Below are 12,718 nucleotides of genomic sequence, written 5' to 3'. Positions count from 1 at the left end.
TTGTGGGAGCAGAGTGAGTACAGCAAACAGAATCTAGAGTGGACGATGTTGGCCTCAATTGAAGCACAGACATAAAGAGCATGCATTAAGAGTAGAAAAAAAGGCAAGGTGATATGCTAGGGTATAATATATCACTTAATCTTTTTGAATTAAAAATCGAATTTAGAAAAGCTCAGATCTTCCATTAAAATAAAAAAAAATAGATTTTTCTGTTTATGAAACTAAATAAATTATTTCATCATTTGGTTATTTGTTTGATGTATAGTTGTTTCTGTATTTTGTGTATTGTTTTTAGGTCCATATATTTAAAATTTGCTTAGGCCCGGGTCTGCGGTTTCCAGAAAGGGCTCATTGGGGTAATCCATAATCCTGTAATGACTCCGTGGAGGTCCACAAACCATAAAGTTCCGCTGTACAACGCTTTTGTGCATCACCATGATGTGATTAGGCAGGGATATTCCCCTTTCTTCTTATGGTCCAATGTGTTGCCAATTTATCGAGACTTGGTTTGGTGACTTCCATCAAACACTTTCCCAGGGCATGGCACTAAGGTAGTCCTTGGAGGTGCCCAAGAGATTGTATATCACCATGTTGTGTGGTTAGGCTGTGGAGCTTCCCCTTTATTGTTGTAGTTTAATGTACTGCTATTTCTGTGAGGTTGTTTTTTGTGGTTTTGGTCAAGCTCCCTATTTATTAGGGTTACCGAGACACTAAGGCAAGTCTCTCCAGTATTGCCCAAGAGATTTCTGTACCACCTTGTCACACGTTAGGCTTGGCACTCCCATCATTTCATGTGGTCTGATTTTCTGCTTTTTCACAGAGATTCCTATTTACGGCTTCTGTAGAGCTTCCTCGTTCTTATGACCACCACGACGCTAAGCACCTAGGAGATGTGTACTACTTTGTCACACTGTTAGGCTTGGCACTTGACCTTTTTTCTTGGCATTTTACCTTTTTTCTTGTAGTCTGTGTTAATGTTGTCTAATGGTTGTTGTTTTACACATGTTGACTTTTTGTCTCTTCCCCAATGCTCCCTTTAACACTAAGCAAACAGGGTAGACACTTCTAGCATTCTTGTGTTTTCAGGCTGCACTATGCCACTGTTCTTGGATAACTGACCATAGAGCTATCACTTTGTCACGGCCACCCAAGACACTACGCCACTGAATTGAATGCCTACCAACTTAAATTGTCTTTTGTATGACCCTTCCTCTGGAGTATTTCTTTGGAGCTAGTACCATATGCAGAAGTGGTTACATATCACAGCTCTATATTTTAGGCTTCCGCGGCAACTCTCTTATGCCCCAGACACCTTTAGTACCCATCTAGATAAGCCACTTGGTTCTCTATTTTGTTTAGCTATTGATATTTGGAGAAATGTCTTAATGTTTTTTACAACCTGCCCGAAATCTTTTCAACAGGTCTATTTTTTACAGTTAGTTTAGAATCTAAGCAAGCTCGTTATATATATGTATATTTGGTTTCTTGTTAAGCCCTATATGAAAAAATATACAAAAGGGTGTAGACACTGAAAGGTCTGGATTAGAGACTGAAGTCAGTAGCCGTGTGTATTTTGCATGGCTTGGGATGGTTGATGCAATACGTCTGAAGCTCTACAGGAGATACAGTACATCTTCTGCTAGGATTATTCTGAAATGGTGTCCATTAATTCATCTGGCTGGTTATCAGATTGTAAATATGGCTGTGGATTGAGGTGTTGCCTCCATTGCATGTATAATTGGAATCTTCTTTTCAGGAAGGAACTTGCCAGGTGTCCATGAAGAATGGCAAAGTGGCGGTGAAAGTTTTGAAAACTGAGCTGACCTCCAGAAGCCCATACGCAGACGGCATGGGTCACTACGTCACTGTTCACAGCAATGAAGCAGAGTGAGTTGGGCTTTGGTGTGGGATGAATGTCTATTCCTGCTGGCTGATCCCCGTCAATCATGTTTAGGACTGTTCCTTAAACCCTCCTCCAAATTACTTAATATCACCACCACCACCACCACCACCACCACTCCTGCCCTACCCATATCTAAATGTGCCAGATAGCTTGGGGCACATCTGCCAATCCTGGCCTCCATTTTGCCACAATATTCTGTAAAGTCAGTGTTTCTTCCTGTCTACTGTAGACTTAAGGCCACATGTTTACAAAGTATTTCTCATAGTCGGACAACAAATAGTACTGTGCATTGGTGGTTTGGGGAGATGGGTGAAAGGAAGTCAGCTTACAAGAACTTTCTTCGTGGAGGCTTAAGGAATGCAGCAATCAGAGCAGTGGGTGTTGCTGGTGCCCCACGTTTACTCAGTGCTTAATTTGAGCCTGTGGTTTCCAGTGCACACCACCAACACTTACTCATCAACACCGGTGCTTTTAATGAGCACCAGTTAAGGACACATGAATGTACAGGGAGATTCAGATTTGCCCAGAACCACAGGATGTTGAGCCAACGCCGAGACTGAAGCCTGGTTCCATAGCGTCGAAGTCAGCAGCTCTGGCCATTATGCCACAACCTCTCCCCACTTTCATGGTTAGTTAGTTCTGTTTTAGGCAACGCTAACCGGAGAAATGAGCTGGTGCAAGCTGCCTCTCGACAAGAGCCCCAGCACTTACTTTTTACAAATTATCCACTGCATTCACTGTATCCTAATAGGTTCAATGCAGAACTGCCCTGCTGCAGTCCACCTTCTGCAGCCCATCCTCTAAAATAGAGTCCTGCTCTGCTCTGTCCCCGGCAGCTGCTGCTCCAGACTCCTAGTATGAATCAATAAACAGTAGCATGACTAAATTGATAAAATGCTCCTCATGCTCCAGGATCACTTTCGCAACTATCATGATGAGTCCAATACTGTGTGTTTTTAGCACTGTTACCCTGTTCTTGTTGACACATACAGCGTATTGTTCTGGCTCTTTGTACACCTCTTCATTACCTGTTGATAGACACAACTGGCTTCAACAAAGGTGATCTGAATGTTTGCCCATGTCTTAACGGCGTGTTCTCTTTTCCTCTTACAGCGTGCAGCTCTATGTGGATGATCAGCTTCAAGGCACTAGGAAAGTAGGTTCCCGGAATAAAAGGCACAGGCGCCAGGACGAGCAGGGCCTGGTTAACCTTGGTGGCTTGCCTGAAGCGGACACTGTTGGAAACCTGTCTGGTTGCATCAGCAACCTATTCGTAAGGAGGTGAGTTTGTGGAGCTGGGGTTTCTTACTTTGGGTAATCTGTGTCACCTCTTGGAAGTTTCTGCTGCTCAAACAGTCTTTTGTAGCATTTGTAACCACCACATATCTTACTGAATCAGGATTAGGCCAATGCCCCATTATGCGCTTAAGCATGAAAAACAGATGTTTTTCTTAAGAAGCAGAACAATTTAGGAGTAAAACAAACCGAATATTGCCTATAGAAACCTAGGCTGAGGGATATGGATTACCCAGACAGGACTGGTAGACATTGTCAAGTTTGAGTGTCCATTTAAAGTTGTAACTATGTTGTTCCATCTTTTTACTGGCAGTACTCAACTATTGCATTTATGATTTGTATTATGTTTTCTGCTGTTTTCTAACCAGCCTGCCTTCCCAGCACTTGACGACCTTCCAAACCAATTGTGTTAGAGAACAGCCTTTAGCTGGGGGTGCAAGTGTAGGTCAGGAAGAGTACGCTTATCATCATGTGCTGACTTCACAAGCAGTGAAAATGGCATAAATGTTTTCACTTCATTTATTTTCACACTGCATTTTGCAGTGTAGCCCTGGAATTGGGGTCAGATGCATGCATCCTTATCCAAAATGCAGCTGTATGTAGCCTTTTATCCCACCACGTCCCCTGATGGTTTGTCTACTGACTGAGCGTGTGCAAGGGCTGGTTCTGCTGCCTGTAATATATGGGTAAGCCCTGATCTTGTCACCCAGAGTCAATAAATAAAGACTGAATCAAATAGGGAGTTTGAGATCAGAAGTTTATGAAAACCATGAAGGTTTATTAAAATATTAAAGTGAAATATGGAAGGCAAAAAAATGGTTTTAATAGGCCATAAGGCAAAGAATCCTGTTGCGATGAAGGCTCTTAGTATTACGAAATACTTGCAGCAATGAGTAAAATGTTAAAAATACACCAAGTCCAAAGTCTGCAGCAAATAAAATGACAATCGGGCAGCATTCCTAGTAGAGATCCAAACAAGCTTGGCCCACCCACAACTCTAGGGGCTTTAAAAGGAAATTGTACCATAGTAAGCGATAGAAATCACCCAGTCCGCGTAGGGTGAGCAAAAAATATCAATAAATTAGCTAGGTTGTATGTTCTTACAACGCATTCCGTTGCAACGCATGCCTTTACCACGCATGCGTTACAACGGAATGGTTTTTCTACGCATAACCTTTTCCTCGATTTCTTCCGTTGTGACGACGGACGTCGTTAAGAGGAAGCGGAAGTTTCTTTCCGTTTCCTCTTAAACGACGTCCTTTTCCTGCACATCTCTACGTTTCTTCTGGTGAGTTGTTTTTTTGGGGGGGGAAACACCCCCCAAATCCCCCCCTTTTTTTTTTTTGACCCTTTACCATACATGCATTTACTACGTACCTCGTAGTAAAGGTATGCGTGGTAAAGGCTTTCGTGGTAACCACGCATGCGTTGTAATGCATGCGTGGTTAAGGTATTCGTGGAAACGGCCGCGTTGTAGTGGCCGTTTCCCAATTAGCTAATCTCAGTCCAGCATTATAAACCGTCATGTAATGCTACCATCCTAGCACTAGCTCCCTAAATGAATATCCCACCATAAGCAATACAATAACCGAACCAATGAAATTAAAATACATGCATTTTATTAAATATAAAAGCATTAGGGTTGGAATAAGCCAGAAGGCCTAAATTAATGTAATTCAATAGAAGTAATGAAAGTGATAAACATTAATGCAGTAAGGAAAAAGACAGTATTAACATTTTAAAGATTTTTTCTGACTAGAATTACATTTGCTTAGTAACAGGAGTCATTTGCCATTAAAATAATATTGCAACGATGTATAGAACGGTGTTTCCTTTCAGGTCTTTGTCCAACAAGGTCTCAATTAGACCTTGACTTAATTTTGGCGTTGGAAGCGTTTATCAAAAGGCGTCCTCTAGAGTTCATCGAGAACAGCATGTCATTAGAAAATATGAGCACGCATTTTTCAGAGTGCAGTATCAATGACTAATGTAAACATAAAATTAATATAAACGCTTCCAACGCCAAAATTAAATCAAGGTCTAATTGAGACTTTGTTGGACAAAGACCAGGAAAGGAAACACCGTTCTATAACTCGCTGCAATATTATTTTAATGGCAAATGACTACTGTTACTAAGCAAATGTAATTCTAATCAGAAAATATCTTTAAAATATTAATGCTTTCTTTTTCCTTACTGCATTAATGTTTATTACTTTCATTACTGATATTAAATAACATTAATGTAAGCCTTCAGTTTTATTCCAACCCTAATGCTTTTATATTTAATAAAATGGATGTATTTTAATTTTATTGGTTCGGTTATTTTATTGCTTATGGTACCCACACTCGGATTATTGACTAGAATGAAATATAATTGAACTAGTAGATGATTATTATTATAACACTTGTTACTTTTTTTTTTTTTAATTACCCCAGTCATCGGTTCTTAACCCATGGTCGAAGGAGGCATTACCTACTCAGATGGTCCATGAATGGTTTACACAAAATTAAATATTATGAAATTTAGATTAATACAATGTATACAAATAAATACGCAATTTTAAAAACGGCTTCTATTTTTGACTGTGATTTGAACTAAATATTTCAGTATTCAAGGACTTGGTTGAAGTGTATTGTTTTGTGGTTTAAATACTAGAAATTGGTTAGGGCAGGAGTTCCCATATTACACTAATGATTCATTGGGGGTCCCCAGCAGTCAAAAAGTTAGTCATACTAACCCAAACTCTGACCACCCAGTATAATAATATGAATTACTGACTAATAATTGAGCAATTTAGTTTTTTAACCCTATTGCTACATCTTAATACCGTAAACATAATTTTTGTGATGCTTTAGGCGTAGTGGTGGTGCAGCTCAGCCAATATAGGCAAAGCAAAGGTGCAGTCAAATTAATTGCAGGGAAGTAAATGTCAGACAAAGCAAAGAATGTAGGTGAATGTAAGAAAGTGCCCCCTTTCGACATGTTCACCCCACTTTTTTCCTGGTATCTGATGTGATTTTGACTGGAGGTGCACTGGGTTCCTACTAGCCAGGTCCTTAGTGCCAGCTCTGTTTCTCAAAACTGTGCAATTTTACCCCAATTGGCAATACCTTTAGCACCCCGTGAAATCCCCTAGTAAATGGTTCCCCTGGTACCTAGGGCCTAAGGTACTGGAGAGGGTCCCCAAGGGCAGCAGCACATATGATGCCACGCTAAGGGACCCCTCAACTGAGTCATGCAAAAGGCAAATTCAGGCTGCGTGTCTGGGTGCGAATGTTAACTAGACATTTTTCTCCAATTCACCTCCTGATGTACAGTGCTTAATTTGTAAAAACATGAGTCACACGACATGCCATGCCTGCAGACACTGCATGTAGTATAGGTAAGTCACCACCACTTTTCCCAATGTATGACCCTATTAAGATATCCTTATCTGCATGGTTCTAAGAAATACCTTTCCAAGGGTATGGGTTTGGTGCCGCCTTGTGCATAACAGGATGCCAGGGGGTGTGTTTTTCTTTAAAAAAAAAGTAAGTTCTTAGTTTTACAGGTGATGGAAGTATAATTAGAAAAAATGTTTTTAGTGAGTATTGTTTGCTGAAGGTGACCAATTGTAGCCTATTATTGCTTGTTGGAAACACACTGGCTGCCTGCAGTGAATTTTGTTTGTGGTGCACTGGTTCTATGGTGTGTTTTGGATTTAGGTGATTTTGTAGCATAATGGCAGGTGACTTTGTCACATCAAGGGAGTCTGGTTGGCAGAACAAGAAAGTTGAAGTAGATGAGGCAAGGTGGGGGTAGCCTGGTGTAGAGAGACAGAGAGAGAAGGAAAGGAAATGAGTGTGTGTCTAAAACAATGACAATGTTGTGATAAATACAAAAACATTTGTTAAAGAAATTATTTGTGTACATAATGATGCAGACGTGGTACTGTGGTATTAGTTCTAATACTTGCTGCCTTTGGTTTCTAGTCAGTTCGCTCTTTGTTGCCTTTTTGCTTAGAACTGAAAAATAATCTCTCCCTAAATATTTGCCACCTGGTGACATTATTTCTCCAGAAGTTTGCTTGTCTGCTTCGGTAGATTGTTGATGATGCTTGTGCTGAAATTGAAGATAGTCTTCTCAGTATGTGTATTGCCATTATTAAATAATTCATGTTGGCTAACCTTTGCTTCTTCAGTCTTTACATTTTTCAACAACTGCACTTTTATCATTTTGCACTTTATTGTTCTGAATAGGAAAACTGATGCTCAGATGGTGGAAGACCTGCAAGAGAACATTGATAGATTCAACATTACCATGAAGTGCCAGAGCGAGATGCAGGAAAAGCCGCCACAAGAGATCAGGGCGCTCCTGAGGAAGGGAAAAAGGAAGCCCAAGGTATGTCAGCCCAGAAAATATAGTGACAAGCTTGGATACCTTGAAATGAGTGAGGATGAGAATGTTTTGTATTAAATAAGTATTCTTTGCGGTAAACCGCCATTAGTACGTGACTTTTACCACGCATACCATTACAAAGCAAGCGTAACAAAGCATGTGCCGTAACAACATGCAGCCTTTACTACGCATGTTATTACATCGCATGCGCTGTTACAATGCAAGCGTTGTAATGCGATCCACATGGTTGTGAGGAAACTGAGGCTCTTGCATTTCCTCACAACGACGTGCACCGAGCACCGCCCCTCTGATAATGCTTGAAGGATAGGAACCATGAGGAGAGAGAGAGGTAAGAGGGGCAGTGTAGTTTTAAAGGGCTTAGGGTAGGGGGTAGGTCGTGCAGGGGGTAATCTTTTAGGATTAAGGGTAGTGTTGTGTTTGAGGAGTAGTGATTTTGGGTTTAGGGCAGTGTCGTGGGTCGTGCAGGGTAGAGTTTGTGTGTAGGGACTGGAGTGGGGGTCGGGAGAAGGGTTGTGCAGGGGGTAGTGCTTTAGGGATTAGGGTAGTGTTGTGGTGTTTGTGTAGGGTAGTGTTTTCGGGTTTAGGGTAGTGTTGGGGGTGTCGTGTAGGGTAGTGTTGGAGTGTAGGGAGTGGACTGGGGGAAGGGGGAGGGTAGTGGTTTAGGGTAGTGGTGTGTGTGTAGTGTAGGGTAGTGTTTTAGGGTTTAGGGCAGTGTCAGGTGGGTCGCGCAGGTAGTGTTAGAGTGTAGGGGCAGGACTGGGGGTGGGGAAGGTCGTGCAGGGGGTAGTGTTTTAGTGTTTAGGGTAGTGTAGTGGTATTTGAGTAGTGTAGGGTAGTGCTTTAGGGTTTATGGTAGTGTCTGGGTTCATGCAGGGTAGTGTTTGCGTCTAGGGACATGTCTGGGGAAGGGGTACTGTCGTGGTGGGGGTATTGTATGAGGGATTAGGGTAGTGTTGTTGAGTTTGTGTTGTGTAGGGTAGTGTAGAATTTAGCGTAGTTTAGGGGTGTTTTTAATACAAAAAATGTGTGGTAAAAGTATGCGGGGTAAAGGGATCCATTGTAATGACATTTTAAAAGCATTTCCATGAACTTGCTATCTAATGGTATGTGTAGAAAAAAATTGCGTTGTAATGGTACTTACTAACTAATAACTTCGTGGTAAAAGTATGCGTTGTTTTGCATGACAGTGTATCAACATATATTCATCTTTGCTGTCTTTGATTAAGGCTTGCCCTGCTCCTGCATGTGCTGGGTCTATTCTGTGAGTGTGGAAAGAGTTCACTACTGCTGCTGTCTTTGGTTTACCTGTGCATTGTCCAGTGCGTGAGAAGCTTGATTTAGTATGTCTGCTCTTTACTCGTCCGATGTGTTAGAGATGTTTATGTTACAATCAAGAGAGAGGCAACCTCGAGTCATCTAGGGTGGGCTCCCTGGATATACGGGAAATACCTTTTTCTTAAAGGAACTCACACTCACTGAATGTTATCGATCATCAAGTTCTTCCTGACACTCTGGGTGTCAGTGCATGCTATGACTTCTGTACTTCCAATGGACCGGGAGTTCCTTTAACCCCTTCGCCACGGGGCTAATTCCCCCGCGGCGCTGGGGGGAGGGGTGCGGGCGCAGCGCCGCGGTGCTTGTGACTAGCTCAGCTCGTCACGGTGGCGCTGTTCTCATGACGAGCTGAGCTCGTCACTACCACACCCGTTTTCGTGGAACGCTCAGCACAGCAAGGGAATTATCCCAGCGTGTGAGCGACGCGCGGGTCATGACGAGCTCAGCTCATCATGAGCACAGCGCAACCGTGCATCATGACGAGCTGAGCTCGTCAAGAGCACGGAAAGGGTTATGAAAAAGGCTTTTCCCCTATATCCAGTGGGCCCACTCTAGATTCCTACAGGTTGACCCTCTCTTGATTGTAACACTGTATATTATGAGGGTGAGACATGACCATCCGTTGCCCTCTTCCTTCCCTCTTTTGATTTTTACATTAGGGATGTTTATGCTCATAAGTTCTATCTATTCTGGGGTGCTCAAATCATGCCTATGCTGTGCCTGCTGTGTGTGTGACAGATGTTTGTGGTGTAAGGGAAGTTTGCAGTGCCACTGTTAGACCCAATCCGTTCTCCGTTTTCCCCTCAAATCCCTACTATCGGCCAGACTACCTAAGTCTCTTCTGCTAAACTTCTCTCTTCCTCCTTTTTTCTGCCTTCATTTCTCACGTCTCTTTTTCTAGTTAAATGACATCTTTCTTTCCCATCTACAGTCAAAATGCCCTGTTACTTTTCTCTCTCCTTCTCACTGCAAAACTTCCCTCTATCCCAACCAAAACCTATCTCCCTCTCCTCGTCGCCATCTCTCTCCACAGAGAGAAACTTTCCCTTCCCTTCTTTCTTATTCTCCAAGTTCGACCACACAATCTGGTCATTCTTCAGCAACCATTTAAACTTGCGTTCCCCAGCAGGACTCCTTCGCTCCTTTTCTCTCATTATATCCGAGCTTGATTTGCCACAGCCATTTTTTTCTCTCCTATCTTGTTGACTGCCACTGTAGCTCTCTTTCCTTTCTTGCTATTCTTGTGCACCTAGTGCTTCTAACTTGCTGGTCATATTCCTCATGCTGGGCTTTAATCGTCATCATCTTCTGTTCCTACAGACTCAACCGGCATTGAAAGACCGCCGACACTCTGTAGAAAGATTCTGTCACCCCTCCGAACACCCTAAAGCCCCCAAAGGGGCATTCCGATTTGGGGGCTCATCTACAAGCCACCTCGAGTTTGATAACATCCCAGAATCCTTCAAAGAAAGGTAAACAGGCAATGTCTAAACTGTGCATATTCTCTTTATTGAAACCTTTGTTCAGTCAATAGTAGGTATCTGTGACAAGCGGTCTTATTTTTTTATTTATTTTTATTTTATTTTGAAAGTTTTATATAGCGCGGACAAGATCTTCGCAGATATCAGAGCGCTTTACAAAGAGTAGTACATGAGGGAGTATAGTCAGACAGATAAATCAATAGGTCAAAACAGTACAACTGGGTGGCTACAAAGCCAGTCATGTGAGTAATAAAACAGCTAATACAAATAATCAAAGGGGTGAAACATGTAGTACAAATCGATGCAGAGTATTAACAGTGTCTGAGATAAAAGCTCAAGTGTATTTTGCCATGAGGATACCTTTTACTTCTTTTTTAAAGAGTGTAGTGGAAGAGATAAGCCTGATTTCGGGCGGGAGTGAGTTCCAGATCCTAGGCGCCATTCCTGAGAAGGAGCGCTTATATGTTTTTTCCTTCCGGAATCTTCGAGGTTTCAGCAGAAAATTGTTTGTGCCTCTAGTGTTTCTAACTCCGCCAGAGATTGTCAGTTTCTGAGCGAGGTATCCGGGTGAGTTTAGGTGTACCGCCTTGTGTGTCATGCAGGCGATTTTCAGGTGTATTCTGGCTTCAAAAGGCAGCCAGTTCGGGGATTTCAAGTCAGGGGTAATATGGGAGTGTTTTTTTGACCCAGTGATGAGTCTCGCTGCAGCGTTTAGAGAAGCTCTCAGTGGTGCGGTTGTAGTTAGTGGGAGTCCGCAGAGGGCGATGCTGCCGTATTCAATTTGAGGGATGACTAGTGCTTGTACTGCGGTTTGGAAGTCTTTGGCTGGGAGGAAGGGACAGCACGTGACTGGAGGTTTCTGATGGAAATGTATTCCTGCAGATTACTCACTCGCATCATTAATTCAAAGACGCTTTATTTGACTGAGCTAGTCATAAAAACATTACAGATAAAAAAAAAAGATTAACCTCTTACATGCGTTGGATGGCCCTTGGCCGTCTGACGTCACGGTGGGCGCGTGCGTCAGTCGGCCGGGGGCTGTCCGAACTGCGCATGCGTCATTTTTCCGAGCGGTAAGAGGAATAATCTCTCGAAGCTTCGAAGTGGTCGGGACACATTTTCTTACAATGGTTTGTCAGCACCACTAAGTGGTGCATGTGGCTCCAGCTGCAGCTTTACTTAGAAACACATATTAGACCTCAAGAAATGAGGAGAACAAGTACAAGGCATTATGAGTACAAGGCATGCTGGAAGCTGAAAGCTTCAGAGTTCCTAAAGGTGTTATTTACCTGTTTGACCTTTTGCAATCTTAACCTGACAGTCACTCTTTACTTTCTTTTTTTCTCCTGTAATGAGGACGTGTAACTCTTTATAGTTTTTAGGGACTACATTATTCAACCAGATGCTTCAATGTAGGTCTTAATAAAACAATTACCTCAGAGAGCGGAAAAAAAGTTTAGTAAATGCTACCTGCATTTTAAATAGGGAGGTGGCATATTTATTGGTCTATGCTAAAAATATCCACTTTCACTGAGATAATTTCATAAAGTGACATATCAAATGTATTCTTGTAGTTATTAACGCCATGCTGGCAGGAGTAAATCTGCATTTATGACTTAAATGAGGATTTTTGCAATGCAGAACAGGATTACAGCAAGTAATATTTCTTTAGGTGGTATGCAAATAAATTACTATCGCAATAACAATAAAATGAAGATTGACAGTTAACTCATGCAACACAGTAAAATGTCAGTATTTGCCCTGTTGAGTGTCCAAGGTGCATACTGCTATTTGTGTTGGACCTTAACCCCTTCGACGCTCATGACTAGCTGAGCTCGTCATGTAACGCGGGTTTTTAAAAACCGCCGCTCACAGCGGAAAAACCGCTAGCGCGCATGCGGTTAATGTCCATATGTATAAATATTCCCCAAATGAATTGGTGTGTATATATAGAGTTCATTCCTCAGTCATAACAAGTGGGCACATTTTGATCTTCCCGGCATGTGACACCTACTGCGAAGTTGATTTTCGGAACATAATTTCAAAAGGCATGGCTGGAATGGACACACTTTTTCAAAAGTGTGGACCTACCTAAATACTGTAATACTATCAAAATTATTGTGTAGGATTCTGGTCTTGGAAGTAAGTGTGACTTTTGACAATAATAAAAGTCTGTACCCGTCAATTTCTCTGTAGTTTGTTCATCATGGAACTATCTCATGGTCTACATATGGAGATGGTAGCATTTATGAAACATTCTCAGTTCATACCGAAGATATAATTCTTCACGTAAATTGGGCATTC

General features: G+C 42.1%; 1 protein-coding gene across 2 annotated transcripts in view; it reads left to right on the top strand.

Moving 5' to 3' along the window:
* Positions 1 to 12,718, top strand: part of LAMA5 (laminin subunit alpha 5) — a 346,280-nt gene that overhangs the window by 319,805 nt on the left and 13,757 nt on the right. For both annotated transcript variants that reach the window (XM_078651602.1, XM_078651601.1), the window contains exons 70-73: positions 1,757 to 1,887; positions 3,017 to 3,184; positions 7,439 to 7,580; positions 10,254 to 10,405. In XM_078651602.1, the coding sequence (XP_078507728.1) occupies positions 1,757 to 1,887; positions 3,017 to 3,184; positions 7,439 to 7,580; positions 10,254 to 10,405 (593 nt within the window). The remainder of the gene's footprint in view (positions 1 to 1,756; positions 1,888 to 3,016; positions 3,185 to 7,438; positions 7,581 to 10,253; positions 10,406 to 12,718) is intronic.

The sequence above is a fragment of the Lissotriton helveticus genome, chromosome 7, assembly GCF_964261635.1.
Source record: "Lissotriton helveticus chromosome 7, aLisHel1.1, whole genome shotgun sequence".
Lineage (NCBI taxonomy): Eukaryota > Metazoa > Chordata > Amphibia > Caudata > Salamandridae > Lissotriton > Lissotriton helveticus.
The sequence above is the reverse complement of the archived record's forward strand: the minus strand, read 5'-3'. Positions and strand labels throughout refer to the sequence as shown.